This window comes from Oncorhynchus mykiss, chromosome 1, assembly GCF_013265735.2.
Source record: "Oncorhynchus mykiss isolate Arlee chromosome 1, USDA_OmykA_1.1, whole genome shotgun sequence".
Classification (NCBI taxonomy): domain Eukaryota; kingdom Metazoa; phylum Chordata; class Actinopteri; order Salmoniformes; family Salmonidae; genus Oncorhynchus; species Oncorhynchus mykiss.
This window is the reverse complement of record NC_048565.1, coordinates 18,902,005-18,921,375: the sequence shown is the minus strand read 5'-3', so window position 1 is coordinate 18,921,375 and position 19,371 is coordinate 18,902,005. Positions and strand designations below refer to the sequence as shown.

The window sequence follows — 19,371 nt, the reverse complement described above, 5'->3', positions numbered from 1 at the left end:
CTGCCTAGGGCAGAATGCTCCATAGAGGGAAAGTCCACTACTGCAGCTGGGCATAAAAAGGGGAGAAGGAAGGACAAGAATGGGTGGAGCATAAGCAGCCGGGTGAGAAATGTGTGGATGAAAGGGGAATATGATTGGTGGAGAGAACTGAAGTGAGAGAGTGAGACTGAATAAGTGAGTGTATGGGTAGGGGATGGGAAGGTGATGTGTTGAGTGTAGAGAGAGAGCGAGAGCGAGAGAGAGAGATGCTGTTGCCAGGGAACAGTCGGCATAGAGGACCATTCACAGCAGCTCATGGAGTAAAAACACAAAGAGAGACTTGATATATTTGTGGTGTTTTTAGAATAACCAGGCAGATAGGAACAGGAGGAGTATCCCAGTATGGACTGGAATAAACCAACATGAGCAGAGAGGATAGTACAGTATAACTGCTGAAGAGGAATTGGCACAGATGAAATAGCTATTATGGGATGGAGAGAGGAGGGATTATCACAAAAGGATTTAGAGTATAAATATAATTACATGGGCAGAATAGACAACCAGAAACAGTCATAATGATACCAGCATTGATGCCTTCAATTTAAAGGGTTGAGTGGAACTCTAAAGGAGCCTGTCACTTCAGTCTTCACGGCCAGTCTCTTTCACATTCTCCTTCCCCAACAGAGGTGGCCAGGGGGTTTTAGGGAACAGAGCTGCCCCCTGTCTTCAGACACCTGCTGCTGCTGCCTTGACACAGGGGATGTAGAGAGAGAGGGGGGCGCCTCACTAGACCCATGCATCAACCCTGGTCTGGAGGATTACAATTCCTAGCTGTCCAATCTTTACATCAGTGAGTAAGGAGGGTGGACGCACAGGGACGCACAGACGGACGGAAGAAAGAGATTCAAAGGATCTCTTATTGCCCATGTGAGTACTACGGGCACTCAGACCAGATGCCCTTGCGTTCTTCCTCTACCCTCTTTATTACACACTCCTTGTACAGTGTGTGTGTGTGTGTGTGTGTGTGTGTGTGTGTGTGTGTGTGTGTGTGTGTGTGTGTGTGTGTGTGGTAAATGTATAGTAGCTCATGAAAACCATTGTCTATCAACTCAGTAGGATTAAATGTAAAAGAGGAATGTTTCCATTGTATTCTGCTCTTGCATTTTCCTTGCAGGTGCATACTGCACACTACTATAATTCCTCTTAATTTACTCAAATGCCTGGCAGAATACTGAATACCCTTCCTGCCTACAGGCATAGCCTCCATTTGTATGCCCTCCAGAGAAGTAGTACCATCATTTCATTGTCAGTGTCTTACCTTAAAGTATTAGGATCCTATAAATATTTGTGCATGGACATTATAGTGAGAGCACAAAACAATCCATAGTGTTTTATAAATGAAAGATGCGGGCAATTGATTACTTTGAGTACCTTTCATGCTAGTTGTTTTTCTTCTTCCCTCCATCGTGATAACATGCCAGCTCTCTTTTCATTTGTTTGGATAGGATACTGTATTACTTCACTAGGCACAGACAGTTGGGTGTAGGAGGGTATGCAAATTATTCTGGCCACACAATAAGGCTCACGGTTGCACACTCAATCGAAGTGACATGTTTTGTGGGTTATGGCTGGGGTATTCTGCTATGCCCTTGGATATAAAGGACACTTCCCTATAGCCTCTGAGAGTGTGTATGGTGTAGATGTATACATTATATATAGAGAGCCTGACCTACCTAACCACTCCTCTATCTTTGACAATTAATATGATTTTACAAAGACATTATAAAAACATAGTACATCTTACAATGCATTTGAAAGTATTGCCGGACAACAACATGATGTAAACAATCATTGAAACATTGTGATGTGTGTAGGACATTGCCTTACAAATCGTAGTGTTATCTAATTTATTTGTTCTGTATTTGTGTTGTGTGAATTCTCAGAGTAAGTGTTGCCACTTACCCACAGATCGGTACTGTACTTAAGGGGACCTCCGTCAGTGTATATGTTTCTATAAATATGTCCACAGCTGACCTAGGGAACTTACTGTATGTCACTCAGTACACCCCCAACTTTGTTGATTTTCTACATGAGTGAAGAGGTACAAAGAGAGGAGGACTTCAATTCCATCACAACATTGGTCCCATTCTAATGCAATGAACCATACAACCTCAGCAGTAATTATACTGTGTATCTGACTCTTAATAACATTACATTGCCTCATTCTTATTCAACACCGTGGATGATGCTAATGAAAACTGAAACCTATGTTACACTTACAAATTTCCCTTAAAAACAGAATGTCAGTGATTACACTACGGTGCACTAACTAACATGATGTTAACACATCTTGAGCTACCTGTAGGCAGTATTATTACGCTGTAGGCCTGTCACTGTCTATTTGAACTAGTGGCAGACAGACAGGATAAACCTGAACACATCAAAAAGGTGGCAACTGGGCTGAGGATTAGTAGCTGAGGAGGAGGGATTCAGAGTTGATTTCTCCTGGACTCTTGGATTCCACCTAGGAAATTCCTTCATTGTGATTGACTTTGAGTGAAGCTGCAAGGGGACCTGAGTCACATGTTCCTCACATGCTACATAGAGGGATAAACGCCCCGTGGCCTAGATTAAGCCTCTCAATTGAAATCATAAATACCGATAAATGAAATAAAAATCCTAATAACTGTACCATTGTTCCTTTTGTACAAACTCATTATTGTCTTATAACGTCTTATAACGGAGGAATTATCTGTGTTACACAAAACATGGGCTTATTGAAGTTGCCACTTGCACTTCCTACCTGAGGATTGTTTTGATTTGGTTTGAGGTAATTTGATAATATAATAATAGTAGTGATGGTGATCAGTGATCATTATAATTGTGATGTAGCACTTTTCCAAAGCTCAAAGTGCTCCATTGTAACAAGTGATTGATTGATTATTGTTGGTTAGTTAATTATGCATGGTCTGTCGCTGTGTGCCACAGGCCCCTCTCCTCCCCTCCATGGAATGAGGCGACTGTAAGAATGGATAACATGGAGTATAAAGACGAGTGGCAGGATGATGACTTTCCCAGGTGGGTGTCAGATGACTTTGATAATGCTGTACTTTACAGGGTACCTCTTACTGTGTGTCAAGTATTGTAACAACTCACCGTTACATTGTACTTACAGCAGTAATCCAACAGTATGTAACAGTATACATAGCCTAAAGTGTAACCGCAAGGATTAAAATTAAGCAATAAGGCCTGAGGGGGTGTGGTATATAGCCAATATACCACGGCTAAGGGCTGTTCTTAGAAATAATGCAACGCGGCGTGCCTGGAAACAGCCCTTAGCCGTGGTATATTGGCCATATACCACAAACCGGTGTCTTATTGCTGGTGCCTTATTGCTATTTGTTGTCATGGCATTGTTCAATACTTGTTTCTGATTGGCTTGAAGCGCATTCTAGAGCATGCATTATTTCCCTATAATGCACGGCATATTTTCACGGTAGAATTCAATGGCTATAGTTCATTCTTACATGTTCTATATTTGAGTTGCTTTTGAAAGCAAAAGTTTAATTGAAAACATTATTTGCATTGTAGATTTTCATAATGGCAAGCTAGGACGGATGGTTTGGTTAGCTAAACTAGCAAGTTGATTTGTTTGGTTACCATAGCAACTACTGTCGCTATCTAGTAAACTTGCTAGCTACAGTCCTTCAGGGATGTTGAACACATTTCCACTGGCAAATTATAACATTTATAGTGGCAAATATGTTAAATTATAGCTACAATATAAAAGGGACAATCAACTCGGGGTGCTATGTGTTCTCTGGAAAATAATGCAACACCGTGGAAGGTCGGGGAACACACCTTCCACGTTGTTCATTATTTTCCACAGAACACATAGCCCCTCGTTGATTATCCCTTACATAAACTGGTTACCAAGGTAATTAGAACAGTAAATAAGTTATTTTGTGTCAGCCAATCAGCATTCAGCATTGTGTTTATTTTTTTGAACACCTGGGCATCAGTACTGAGGAGATGTGATGGGTGGATGGCATTTCATCACAACTGGTAGATGACAATGACTCATGTTTGCAGTGATGTTTGTTGCTGAATTACTATAATCAGCTTCAGCAAAATGTGCTTGAGGATTTCCCAGTGGGCTAGCCCCGTGCAGCTGGTCTAATTATAGACTGGGATACCCAGCAGATACCCCCATCTACTGAAATCAACCTTCTCTGAAATTACAATAGCTATATCACAATAGTATGTGCCTTAAACATTCACAAACACTGCATTGATAAAGATTAATTGGCCACCAATAACTGAAGAATTACGAAGAGAACTTGATTTAGGCGTGATATGTCCCTTTATTGTCCCTATGAGGTGTACGGAGATCAGATACTTGCTCTGTAGGCGTGAGAGTGAAAGAGTGAGAGTGCGAGAGAGAGAGAGAGAAAGAGAGAGAGAGAGAGATAGATAGAGAGAGAGAGATAGAGCATCCTGACACCAGGCAGCATCCTTTCTCTCTCCATCTGCAGCCTGGCCACATAGACTAGACGTAATATAGTAAAAGTAAATCCAGGACACACAAATTAGTATGATATGTTACAATTGGTATGTTACATAAGACAGAAGGTTACTAAAAACAAAAGTAGGGTGTTTGTTTGGGGTGGATGTATAACGCAAACGTCTAGCAACCCAAAGATCTAATCACAGACAACTTGAGCATTTTAGCTAATTAGCTACTTTGCAACTACATAGTGTGCTAGCTAACCTTCCCCTAACCCTAACCTTAACCATTTAATCTAACTCCTAACCTTAACCTTTTAACCATAATCCCTAGCCTAGCTAATGTTAGCCACCTAGCTACCATTAGTATTAGTTATCTAGCCACCTAACTAATGTTAGCCACAACAACTTGGATATTGTAACATATAATAACATTTGCAAATTCATAACATATTGTATGAATTGCAATTTGGAAAATATTGTATGAATTGCAATTCATAACATATCATACGATTTGAAAGTCATTACATATCATACGAAATCAATGATGGACATCCACAAATTAATACATACAGTTCCATACGAAAGTAACATATCAGACTAATTGGAGTGTCCCGGATTTACATTTACTATGTTACGTCTACCCCTGAGTCCAGGTTGCTATCTGAGGGAGTGGAGGCAGGGAGCATGTGCAGCTCTCATTAAATGGCAGTGGGCTATGTCATGTGATGCAGCCAGGAGTCAAAAACACAGCATCACCAGGAAAATGGTGGCAAGTCAGCTTTAGGGAAGAAGAGGAAGAGAAAAGCAGCAGCTCTGAAGGATGATGTGCCTGAGGCTCGCTATAATCGACTGAGATAAGGGAATGCATAATAATATAGGATCTAGGGTTGTGAAGTCAATTATTTGCCTGGATCATCTTTGAAATCATCCTTCACCTTTTTCATAAGGTAAGCTCTTATGATATGTTATTTCAGCCCTCGTCATTTTAGGAGAAGAATATGGCCTGACCGCTTGACATTTCGGATTATAATGCCCTTTGTTAGATATCAATCCTATTTAATTTCATCTTCATGGATTTCATTTTTTATGTAGGAAAATGGTTATTGAACAATGGGAGCTTGTCAGTAGTGATAGCAGTAGTCTGTCTTCAGGGACACTAGGTCGGACACCATGCAGTGTAACGGATGCTCTTGTCATTTGTTATTGCCAGTCATGTTGTTTTGGCAACACTGTTCTGGACTTTCTGTTCACCCTGGGATGTTAGGATGAAAGGATATCTTAGGCTTATGCAGCAAAGCAAAGTGGAACTGTATACCTTATATTTCCTCTGTGCCTCTTGGTATTTGGTTGAAGTTGTTGTTGTTGTTTCTCCCTGTATTATACCATTGATTCCCCTCCTCCTTCTTGTTGTTTCACATTACAATAGGTGACAAGGGAAATTACACCTCGTGTTAAGGGGTAACCTAACAGTGTGTCTGCCTCCCTATACAGAGAACAGGGGGTTTTGACATACCACCGCCTCTCCCTCCCTCCTCTCAACATGGCAGTGCTATCATCTAAAGAGCTCCCTGGGGAGATGCTAATAACCATCCAGCCTCTCTCTCGGTGCTCCCTTTGTGGTGCTGAGCCAGATCACTGACAACCCCACTGACATGATTCAAACCAAATCAAATCAAAGTTTATTTGTCACGTGCGACGAATACAACAGGTGTAGACTTTACAGTGAAATGTTTACTTACAGGCTTTAACCAACAGTGCAAAAAAGGTATTAGGTGAACAATAGGTTGCTGGCATATGTTAATTTTGCACCATCTGCAATGATGTGATACTGTACTAGTGTGCTTCCAGGACTATTTGGGGTTTGGTTTATTTGAATAAAGTCTGACTGGCTGGATTTAGGGTTCAGTCATGTCATGCTATTGTGTGTGGCTGTGGCTCTGACAGAATGCTGTGCCTCTGTGTTGATTTTTCAGACCACTTCCTGAAGACGGTGACATGGAGTCTTCCTGTGGTCTCACTGATGACAAAGCCTGTGAGTAACTTTAAAAGACTATGTGACTGGCATTAAGTACCTCAATTAACTTACACTACATGGCCTAAAGTATGTGGACACCTGCTCGTCGAACATCTCATTCCAAAATCATGGGCATTAATATGGAGATCCCCCTTTGTTGCTATAACAGCCTCCAGTCTTCTTGGAAGGCTTTCCACTAGATGTTGGAACATTGCTGCGGGGACTTGCTTCCATTCAGCCACAAGAGCATTAGTGAGGTTGGGCACTGATGTTGGACGATTAGGCCTGGCTCGCAGTCGGCGTTCCAATTAATCCCAAAGGTGTTCACTGTGGTTGAGGTCAGGGCTCAGTGCAGGCCAGTCAAGTTCTTCCACATCGATCTCAACAAACCATTTCTGTATCTACCTCGGTTTGTGCATGGGGGCATTGTCATGCTGAAACAGGAAAGGGCCTTCCCCAAACTGTTGCCACAAAGTAGGAAGTACAGAATCGTCTAGAAGGTCATTGCTCTAGTGTTAAGATTTTTCTTCACTGGAGTTAAGGGGCCTAGCCCGAACCATGCAAAAACAGCCCAGGACCATTAATCCTCCTCCACCAAACTTTACAGTTGGCACTATGCATTGGGCAGGTAGCGTACTCCTGGCATCCGCCAAACTCAGATTCGTCCGTTGGACTGACAGATTTGTATTTGTATTTGTATTTATTATGGATCCCCATTAGCTGCTACCAAAGCAAAATTAAGACAGTTGTTGAAGCTAAGTGAGTGTTGCGACTGAGGACAGACGATTTTTATGCACTACGCGCTTCAGCACACGGCACTCCTGTTCTGTGATATTGTGTGGCCTACCGCTTCGCGGCTGAGCCATTCTTGCTCCTAGACATTTCCACTTAAAGTTGACCAGGGCAGCTCTAGCAGGCCAGAAATTTGAAGAACTGACATGTTGGAAAAGTGGCATCCTATGACAGTGCCACGTTGAAAGTCAGTAAGGCCATTCTACTGCCAATGTTTGTTTATGGACATTCCATAGCTGTGTGCTCGATTTTATACATCTGTCAGCAACGGGTGTGGCTGAAATAGCCGAATCCACTAATTTTACGGGGTGTCCACATATGTTTCTGCATACAGTGTAAGTAACTTCAGCAATATTACTTTATGAATAACAGGTATTATCCAATTGTCATATTTTGCTGATGACTGTTATATTGTTAAAAAGGCCACTAAAGATACTGTTAAAAAATATATATATGTTACTTTATGACAATAAGCCTTGCCTCAAACACTGATGCTTTAAAACCTTTTTTTCACATGCTACACATGTGTACACTACCAGTTACTAATGAGTCTCACCTCCTCTGCCGCAGCTCCCCCCAACTCTCTGAATGTTAGTGCAAGTGGAGGTGGCGGAGGTGGAGTAGTGTCCACTCATCGCAAGCGCCGTACGTTAGTGGCCCCGGATATCAACCTGTCCCTGGACCACAGCGAGGGTTCCATGCTGTCTGACGACTTCCTGGATACGCCCGACGACCTAGACATCAACGTCGACGACATCGACACCCCCGACGACAACGACTCTCTGGAGTTCATCACCAATGGCAATGAGCTGGAGTGGGAAGGTGAGTAGGGCTCATGGGGCATGGATTAATGGTAGCCCTGGTACCAGCTTTCAGCCCTGGTTGCCAGCCTGGTAGCCTGGGTGCCAGTCTTTCTGCTTTAGACAACCTTAACCTTAAGTTATTTGGCTAAATGTAGTCTGCGCAGCAACGGTCTGGCACCCAATTCTGGTAGACAAATAGCTGCATAGTACACTAATGTTTATGTCCACAGCCAAACAGCAAAAAAGCTAAGATACTGAAGAGAAATACAAAAGTGGATGACATAAAATAAATAAATGTTGTCTCACTCATACAAATACATTAGCTTCACATTGTAGCATAAACACCTTTCAACTTTCCACTATGTATGTCCAGATGATACCCCGGTGGCCATCGCCAAAGCGGGGCCTGCTGACGGAGTGGAGGAAGACTGTGCTGATGGGACGGGGGGTAATGGGCGCCTGTGGAGGACCGTGATCATTGGGGAGCAGGAGCATCGTATCGACATGCAGGTCATCAGGCCGTATCTCCGCGTCATCACCCATGGGGGTCAGTATCCAGCCAACAGCATCCAGCCAGAGCCATAGATACTGTATACGTATTTATTTTATTTTTTATTTCACTTTTATTTAACCAGGTAGGCCAGTTGAGAACAAGTTCTCATTTACAACTGCGACCTGGCCAAGATAAAGCAAAGCAGTGTGACACAAACAACAACACAAAGTTACACATGGAATAAACAAACATACAGTCAATAACACAATAGAAAAGTATATATACAGTGTGTGCAAATGAGGTAAGATAAGGGAGGTAAGGCAAAAAATAGGCCATAGTGGCTAAATAATTACAATTTAGCAATTGAACACTGGAGTGATAGATGTGCAGAAGATGAATGTGCAAGCAGAGATACTGGGGTGCAAAGGAGCAAAAAAATAAATAACAGTATGGGGAGGAGGTAGTTGGATGTGCTATTTACAGATTGGCTATGTACAGTTGCAGTGATCTGTGAGTTGCTCTGACAGCTGGTGCTTAAAGTTAGAGAGGGAGATATGAATCTCCAGCTTCAGTGATTTTTGCAATTCGATTCGACATAGTTAAACTCATTAACATTTAATTGTCATTGAACTTTCTCTGCCAACATGGTGCCAATTATTAAATCTCAAACTGAGTTTACATCTGTAAATGGCTGTGCATCCAACATAGTGACACCAACAGAATGAACTAACAGGCTCTACTCTCCTCCTGCAGGTTACTATGGTGAGGGTCTGAATGCCATCATAGTGTTCTCAGCCTGCTACCTGCCCGACAGCAGCTGTGCAGATTACCACTACATCATGGAAAACCTCTTCCTGTGAGTAACTGTGTTATTAAAAATATGACGAGGCACCCATCAGAAAGCCTTGCTATGTAGTGATATTTGAAACTAGGTTATCATGCACAAAATGTTATCATAAAAAAAACATTCTTCAGAGAGAGCATGTCATACAATATGTAGGAATGTTGGATTGAACATTTACGCTGCCAGAAAATTTAACCTGATTGAGATTTCGTTAGTGCTTGCAATGGCAGCAATAAAATGAACCTCAATATTTTTCCCTTCCACATTGCCATCTCAGGTATGTGGTTAGCAGTCTAGAAATGCTGGTGGCTGAGGACTATTTGATCATCTACATGAATGGAGCCACACCGCGGGGCAAGATGCCAGGCATAGGATGGCTAAAGAAATGTTATCAGATGATTGATAGGAGGTAAGGATATTTATATTTTATACTAACTACTGAACAACAGCTTTTTTAATTTGATTGTTCATGCTGTTGACATAGGATGGACGTGCATGACATAAATATCAACTGAGTTTAAGAAAAGTTAATGGAGCTACTGGCAGTCAATGGGAAAGGGATTCACTCATACCAAGCTGTATTTCCTTATTTCAACTGTCGGCAGGTAACCTAGTGTTTAAGAGCGTTGGGCCAGTAAACAAAAGGTTGCTGGTTCAAATCCCTGAGCCGTCTAGGTGAAAAATATTTTGATGTGCCCTTGAGCAAGACACTGAACCATAATTGCTCTGGATAAGAGCGTCTGCTAAATTACTAAAATGTAACTGCTTAAATCTGTTGTCTCTGTAGGCTCAGGAAGAACCTGAAGTCTCTGGTCATTGCCCATCCCACCTGGTTCATCCGCACTGTGCTGGCCATATCCAGGCCCTTCATCAGGTGACCACACAACACAACGACACATTAATAACACAGTTATAGAATACATATCGTCACTGTGACTGACAATTTATAGTTGTACACAAAACATAAATATAACTTGTTGTTGTTGTATCCTGTTGTTATTTGCAGTGTGAAGTTTATGAATAAGATCCAGTATGTACACAGTCTGGATGAGCTGGCAGAGATTGTCCCCATGGAACATGTGCAGGTCCCAGAATGTGTAATGCAGTAAGTATCATCAACCATCATGGTTAGTAACTGAGCTGAAGACTTGGCTCCCACCATCATTCACAGACTTGCAGTGATTTACAATTTTGCTGGAGTAGACTAATAAATTATGTAAACTTGCAAGCAAATAATTATTCCTTCAGTGAAAAGACGTGGATGCCTGGCAGAGACTTTGAGGCAGTAAAGAAGTCATAGAAGAAGACATTTAAATATCAAGGTTTTTCAAATGGGAATTGATATGTTAATTATGTTATTCTCAGCCAAGGAATACATTTAAGATAGGTTCTGTATTACAACTTGAAAAGGACTTGGATAGGAATAGGAATCGTATGATTTTTCTTTCTTTTTATAGATTTGAGGAGGAGAGGATCAAGGCTCGGAGAGAAAGGTAAAATACATTTACATTTGATTTACACTACCGTTCAAAAGTTTGGCGTCACTTAGAAATATCCTTGTTTTTGAAAGAAAAGCACATTTTTTGTCTGTTAAAATAACATCAAATGGATCAGAAATACAGTGTAAACATTGTTAATGTTGTAAATGACTATTGTTGCTGGAAATGGCAGATTTTTTTATGGAATATCTACGTAGGCATACAGAGGCCCATTATCAACAACCATCACTCCTGTGTTCCAATGGCACGTTGTGTTAGCTAATCCAAGTCTATCATTTAAAAGGCTGATTGATCATTAGAAAACCCTTTTGCAATTATGTTAGCACAGCTGAAAACTGTTGTGCTATTTAAAGAAGCAATAAAACTGGCCTCCTTTAGAGACTAGTTGAGTATCTGGAGCATCAGCATTTGTGGGTTCGATTACAGGCTCAAAATGGCCAGAAACAAAGTCCTTTCTTCTGAAACTCGTCAGTCTATTCTTGTTCTGAGAAATGAAGGCTATTCCATGCGTGTAATCGCCAAGAAACTGAAGATCTCATACAACGCTGTGTACTACTCCCTTCACAGAATAGCGCAAACTGTCTGTAACCAGAATAGAAAGAAGAGTGGGAGGCCCCGGTGCACAACTGAGCAAGACGACAAGAACATTGGAATGTCTAGTTTGAGAAACAGACAAGTCCTCAACTGGCAGCTTCATTAAATAGTACCCCCAAAACACTAGTCTCAACGTCACCAGTGAAGAGACGACTCCGGGATGCTGGTATTATAGGCAGAGTTCCTTTGTCCAGTGTTCTTTTGCCCATTTTAATCTTTTATTTTTATTGGCCAGTCTGAGATATGACTTTTTCTTTGCAACTTTTCCTAGAAGGCCAGCATCCCGGAGTCGCCTCTTCACTGTTGACGTTGAGACTGGTGTTTAATCAACAAATTAGGCACATTTGGTCAGTCTTGATACAACAATTTGAACAGAAATGCAATGGTTCATTGGATCAATCTAAAACGTTGCATATACACTGATCCCATCTGGTGGCCAAAATCTAAATTGCACCTGGGCTGGAATAATAGTACATTATGGCCTTTCTCCTGCATTTCAAAGATGATGGTACAAAAAAATCAAAAAAATAACGGCTGCTTATTTCTTTGTATTATAATTTACCAGATCTATTGTGTTATATTCTACACATTCCTTTCACATTTTCCTAAACTTCAAAGTGTTTCCTTTCAAATGGTACCAAGAATATGCATAACCTTGCTTCAGGGTCTGAGCGACAGGCAGTTAGATTTGTCATTTTAGGCAACACATTTTTTTTTTTAAAGGGGCTTATTCTTAAGAGGTTTTAACACTAATCAGTACAACAGTTTTCAGCTGTGCTAACATAATTGCAAAAGGGTTTTCAATTAGCCTTTTAAAATGATAAATTTGGATTAGCTAACACAATGTGCCATTGGAACACGGAAGTGATGGTTGCTGATAATGGACCTCTGTATGCCTATGTAGATATTCTATAAAAAAAATCTGCTGTTTCCAGCTACAATAGTCATTTACTATATTATCAATGTCTACACTGTATTTCTGATCAATTTGCTGTTATTTTAATGGACATTTTTGTAGGGGAAAATCATGTCTGACATGTCAAAGTGTAAATTACAAACATCAGAAGCCTTTTTAAACCTCAAATACACTACAAGTTTTAAATTTCCTCCAGGGTGATCAAATGAAGATCCTACATCTGTATTGTGTCCCTCTGCCTGTACAGGATGGAGCAGGAACAGCGGCAGCAGGAGCAGCAACATCAGCAGCAGGAAAACCCACAGGAGTCTTCTTCAGCCAAGGCAGAAAGGTAGGGAGTAGACAGTTGCACTACAATGGCCTGTGTGTGATAGCCAAATTAAGCAATAAGGGACGAGGGGGTGTGGTATATGGCCAATATACCACAGCTAAGGGCTGTACTTATGCAGGACGCAAAGTGGAGTGCCTGGATACAACCCTTAGCCATGTTATATTGGCCATATACCACAAACTCCTAAGTGGCCTTATTGCTATTATAAACTGGTTACCAACGTAATTAGAGCAGTAAAAATAAAGGTTTTGTCATACCCGTGGTATATGGTCTGATATATCACGGCTGTCAGACAATCAGCATTCAGGGCTTGAACCTCCCAGTTTATAATATCGTATAGACCAGGGATCTTTAACTCCCTCTTCAGCCTGGATACCCAGTAACTCTCCGGGACCAAGGTTGGAGATCCCTGGTATAGACCAAGCAGTAGTCAACATGTCCATATGGTCAAGCAATATTTCCTGTCACTAGCAATATAGAAGGGAATGATGGGGAAACAATGTTACAGAGACATGTTTATTCATAGTCATGTAATTTGCAGGCCCAAGTCAATGATCGCAGAGCAAGGAATCTGAAAAGGACCTCTTCCTCTATGTTCATCTCATGGTAAATACATAACACTCCACTGCTCCTCTCATAGGGACCACAAGGGGGCATTGCATTCATAAATACACTGTACATTGTGCATATGGTATCCACTGGCAGCCTTTGGCAGGAGCCAGGCTCATAGATATCCTATTAAATTAGTTCTAAGATATAATTCTGCGGTCGTTAAACCACTTAAACAGATGTTAACCACCAGCACCATTTGAACGTCTACTGTTACGTAATGTCCACTTGCTCAGTTTTTTAAGAATCAAACCCTGTCAGCCCACAATGCTATTATAAAGGAATGACCTATCAAGTGCATACAGCCAGGTCTAATGAGTGGACGTGTGAAGAGTGTGTGTGTCTCACTGTGTCATCATGGGACTTTCAGGGGTTAAGGGGTCATGCATGTTGCAGCCCCACTCATTTTTCAATAAGGCCAGCTGTATTGAATGAACTGCTCAGTGAATCTAGTCTGCCGTGTTGAAAAGTGTGTTCTTGTACAAGTTTAAATCATTAGCCTCCTTCTTAATGACAGTGTCATTTTTAATCTGTGCAGTTGCTGAAAGAAGTTTGGAGCATGAAAACAATGTTTTATAAGAAGCAAGAGGAAGGCCAACAAGTCTAAGAATACTTCCTAATTTATCAATATCAAGCTGAAGAAAGAATGATGATTTTCCCATCGTGATGTGAACTGACCTGACCCCCAGCACACACACACATACTCCTCTGAAGATCTTAGGTTGCAACTGGTTCCATCAGGACATTCCAAGGAAGGCAAAGTCCCGACAGGTACTCTCGCTGTTACAAAGACTGTACGACTGCATATGTTACTTCATTTTTACGACTGCTTGAAGCAGTTACTTTTGAACCCCCAGGTTCCCACCATGAGTTTTGTATCCATTTCAAATATAGATACCAGTGTGACATTGAAATCCATTTGCATTAGTCAAGATGTAAGGAAAACGTACAAGAATATTGAAGAAAATGTTCCACAGGACATGTAAGAAAACAGGAATATTGTAGAACATTTTCCACGGGACATATTGTAACTGGTGTAAGCTGTCAGTAGCAGGCAGGCTGGTAACCAGACCTGTTTGATGTGTTGGAGGCTCTTGCGGGGACCATGGTAGGCTAGACTTGAGGATGTAGTGTATGCTGAGAGGAGGATATGATCATAGAGGAGAAGAAGAGGGAAGAGAGAGTCAAGCAATGCTTCCCAGAGAGCTCAGCAATGGTGTATGCTGTGGCATAATAAACTATATTTCACCCACTAGTGCAATGCTACTCCTTGTGTAGACCAGAAGGCTTTGCGAGACATCAGATGCCTTCACCTTTGCTTTGTTTTTGCCTCAGAATGTCTCCTAAAACAGGCCTTATTTTTAATCTGCTGCGTTGCATGAATCATTTTGATGCCATTGTTCCATATTACTAGATTGATCTGTGGATCATTCAGTACCCAACCAACCCATGTACCTTACATTCTGATGTGCCGCACAAATGATGTCTTTACATGAATATGAAGGCACACTGAAAGTAAGACCAACAAGATATTTGCTGTTTTTTCAAGAGGACAGCATTTAGTTTAAATTACTTTAGTCATTCATGTTTTGATTTAATCACATAATTTTTCCATTGTGCTTTGTTTTTGGTACAGTCAAAGCATGTCAACATGTTGCCAGCCTGTAATGTCCCTTCAGATGTCCTATAAGACAATAGACTAGCTGTAAATCTTCTATTGGATACTCACCTAATGGATGGTAAAGGGGAGGTAGTGTTAGAGTTTTTATTTTTGTAAGAATTACATACATGATGTTTTGCCAGTGTAATGTAAGTGTTGTTTTGCACTATTGAATTTGATTGTCATTAAATGGTTAGCATAGAATCTATCTGTGTAAATTTGGGGACAGGTTGGCTTCCTAATACTGTATGTAACTCAAGATGGATTTTTGTGTGCTGTTGACATTTTTGTGCATTTAGTATGTACAATTTCATGCATTTTTGGTTACCTGTCTAGGCATGCACCTCTATAGCAAGTATGACGATGAGAAATGTCTAGATGTTTCTGAAAAGCCATCCACCATCAAAATGTTACTGTACATTGATTCATGTAAAATTGAAGATAGACATTTTCTGTGGACTGGTATTGTGCAGATGATCATGGGCTGGACTAGAGGTTACCGATATTCAAAGGACAGAGTAAGAAAATGTCTTCAGAAAAGTTTACGAAACATTCCGAACACTGGAACGTTTATTTTGCCTTTGAAATACCTATCCCACCAAAAGGTAGGCCTAAACAAGGCACATAATTGCAGGAGTTCTTCTGTAGTCTCCCAATGTTGCTGGGGATTGTGCCCTTTTCTAAGGAATGTCAGTTCTTCTGAGTGCCTATCTATCTTTCAACCAAATTCTACACAGAAAACTATGATGTGGAATGTACAAATATATTCTCTTAACACTTAGTTGACTACTGGGACTTTTTCCAAGTCATTGGTAGTAAACTGATTTTGTTGACAGTAGTGTATTTTGTTTTGGTAAATGTTCTCCATGGATAGCAACCCCTGAGCATCCAAAAAAGGATATGAATCATATTTTCAGTCTTTAAAAGCACAATATGTTATTACACTGGATGATTTGAAAGAGATCAGTGGGTAATTTGTCTGCTAGCATACTGTATGTAGTTTATTTAAAATAAAAAATGCAAAGCTTAAAATGGGGATCAAAGATTAGCCTTGTTCTTTAGATTGTGATGGTAAATTCTTCCATGTAAATAAAAAAATTAAATGTTCCACCCAACAATCTCTCTGTGACCTGTATTCTTCAATTTCTAATTGACAAATTGCTGTAATGCATATATTTCACACATTCAGAATGTATGGATAGCTTTCACTTGAATCAAACTTGTTGAGAAAATTACAGTTACATTTGCATTACCATAAAAGTAAGGGTGTCCAGGTGTTCACTGAGTTGACTTGAAGCAATGCTGGACTTCCCGAACAGGTGCTTGTTGGGGTTCAAGTAAAGCTATTAATACACAGTCGTGACACACACGTCCACATCCACTCTAACGAGTATCACATGAGCCTCCCGGCTCTGTTAAAAAAAAAAACGGTCAGTTACATCAGCTTAGCTGTATTAGTGACAGAGGCAGAGTTGGTCACTGGTCAGTCACACACATGGATCTAAATTAAGAATGGCCTTCAGCAAATGACATAGTGCAGCCAATTACATTGTCCTATCAAAACAATTGCAGTCACGTATGACTCGCAACACAAATACTGTATCTGTTTACTCATAGTAGTGAGAAGTATTGTGGTGTTTTGAACTAACGCATATGCAATGGCCTTGGTAGGCTATCATATGTGGAGAATGGAATACAGATTTTTTTTCTACATGAAAGACTGGTACAATACATTTTGTTCTGAATGTTTTGATTTACAGTACCTGTCAAATGTTTGGACTTCTACTCATTCAAGGGTTTTTCTTTATTTGTACTATTTTATATACTGTAGAATAATAGTGAAGACATCAAAACTATGAAACCAAAAAAGTGTTAAATAAATCTAATTATATTTTACATTTTAGATTATTCAAAGTAGCCACCCTTTGGTGGGAACTCCTTCAAGACTGTTGGAAGTGCATTCCAGGTGAAGCTGGTTGAGAGAATGCCAAGAGTGTGCAAAGCTGTCATCAAGGCAAAGGGTGGCTAGTTTGAAGAATCTCAAATATGAAATATATTTTGATTTGTTTAACACTTTTTTGGTTACTACATTATTCTATATGTGTTGTTCCATAGTTTTGATGTTTTGATGTCTACAATGTAGAAAAATAGTCAAAATAAAGAAAAACTCTGGAATGACTAGGTGTGTCCAAACTTTTGACACGAGCAATGGACATTCGTCGGAAGTCTGTCCTTTGGTCTGATGAGTCCAAATTTGAGATTTTTGTTTCCAACCACCGTGTCTTTGTGAGACGCAGAGTAGATTAACGGTGGATTTCTGTGTGTGTGGTTCCCACCATGAAACATGGAGGAGGTGTGATGGTGCCTTGCTGGTAACACTGTCAGTGATTTATTTAGAATTCAAGGCACACTTAACCAGCATGGCTCCCACAGCATTCTGCATTGATACGCCATCCCATCCGGTTTGCGCTTAGTGGGACTATCATTTGTTTTTCAACAGGACAATGACCCAACACTCCTCCAGGCTGTGTAAGTGCTATTTAACGAAGAAGGAGAGTGATGGAGTGCTGCATCAGATGACCTGGCTTCCACAATCACACGACCTCAACCCAATTGAGATGGTTTGGGATGAGTTGGACCGCAGAGTGAAGGAAAAGCAGCCAGCAAGTGCTCAGCATATGTGGGAACTACTTCAAAACTGTTGGAAAAACATTCCTCATGAAGCTGATGGAGAGAATGCCAAGAGTGTGCAAAGCTGTCATCAAGGCAAAGGGAAGAATCTCAAATATGTAATACATTTGGATTTGTTTAACACTTTTTTGGTTACTACATGATTCATACGTGTTATTTCATAGTTTTGATGTCTTCACTATTATTCTACAATGTAAAAAATAGTAAAAATGAAAAAAAAACTTTTTAAGGTGTAATAACTATATTTGGTACATTTTTTGTTTATGCTTTCATTCCTTGTCAGTTCAGTTCCTTTGACATTTAAGAAATGATAGAGCCATAAACAAAGTCCCCATACAACAACCACTTAGTGCCACAACGCCATTCATTGGGGAATTAATGTAATTATATATTTAGTGAGTGTGTGTGCGTTGTTAACATCTGCCTGTTACTGCCCAGATCTTCCAGTCTGGACGACCAGACGACGGTTCTGGAACGGCTATCACAATCCGGACACCCGCTGCCCATCCTTGTGGCGGCCTGTTCCATTTGCAGAAATCCTACCAAGGTAAACCACCAGAGGGGGGAACCGCAACGGTGATCATCAACCAGGACATCCCCTGGCATTCCTGTGGTACTTTGCAACTTCCAGGAAACCCACCAAGGTAAACCACTAGAGTGGGTCCGCAACAGCGATCACCAACTGGACATCATTGTGGTGGACTGCTCCGCTTTCAGAAAGCCTACCAAGTTCAACCACCAGAGGGGGACTGCAACGATGATCTACAAACAGGACATCACATGGTCATTATTTTTATGTTGATTTGTAACTTGCAGGATAATCACAAGATCCAAACCACCAGGGGGGGACTGTCATGACGTGGCCCTTTCTGAGTGTAGGTCGTGGCTTCCCCCTCTCTCACTGACTTCATGGAGGAGAGGAAACACACATAACTATATCTCTGAATGTGTACTTTTCTCAATTATGGAGTTTGCATCTAATTCTTCTATAAAATCAATGAGTAAAGATGAAACTATTTGTGAAATGATGTCACGTGATGTTAACCTTTTAATTTGAGAGAATTGAATTCTCTGTAGTTTCACTAGTCAGCAGCCATGCCCCCATGAGCACAGACATGATCAGGCGTCATGGAACCGCCCTTTTCTATTGTTACGAATAAAAACCCATCCTGAGGAAATCCTCTTCAAACTAAGCAAACCCACAGCGTGAGCTGTGATTGCAAATAGTTGAGTACCGAGACTAGAAAACCATACCACGTGGTGCATTGGCTACACGGCTGGCAATGGTTCAACTCTGAGACTATCGATCCCTACAGAATAAGAGCAAATCTTAGATACTAATTACTAGTCTGCAGCTAGAAATGATGTAAACCTGGGATGCAAATACCGGCAACCGCCGAAACATCTATTCTAAGAAAAATGGACGCCTGACGTACCCATTACAACAGACACTATCAGGAGCCGCCGATAGACCTTCATCCACTCTCTGATGAACTGACTCTCCAGCAGACGAACCAACGATTCCAACAGAGAAGACAACAATGACATATGAGCGTAAATATATTTATTAGAATTATTCCCGAATGAGCGAGCGTTCATGTGCAAAGGATTAGCATTTCAATGAATATAATGATCCA

At 40.8% G+C, this 19,371-nt stretch overlaps 1 protein-coding gene across 3 annotated transcripts; it reads left to right on the top strand.

Annotated features, from left to right (window-relative positions):
• The first annotated feature begins 229 nt into the window (after window positions 1-229).
• Window positions 230-16,161, top strand: LOC110499955 (caytaxin). 3 transcript variants are annotated; one of them, XM_021577057.2, is made up of 13 exons: window positions 230-906; window positions 2,968-3,057; window positions 6,462-6,520; window positions 7,865-8,116; window positions 8,471-8,644; window positions 9,344-9,446; window positions 9,712-9,843; window positions 10,222-10,308; window positions 10,441-10,539; window positions 10,892-10,927; window positions 12,691-12,774; window positions 13,316-13,380; window positions 13,922-16,161. In XM_021577057.2, coding segments are annotated over exons 1-12 (1,152 nt in total). In that variant the 5' UTR covers window positions 230-904; the 3' UTR covers window positions 13,350-13,380; window positions 13,922-16,161. The 3 variants fall into 3 exon arrangements, with proteins under 3 accessions (XP_021432732.1, XP_036817209.1, XP_021432883.1); XM_036961314.1 differs by lacking the exon at window positions 2,968-3,057; XM_021577208.2 differs by lacking the exons at window positions 230-906; window positions 2,968-3,057 and adding an exon at window positions 5,203-5,435.
• Window positions 16,162-19,371: the final 3,210 nt, after the last annotated feature.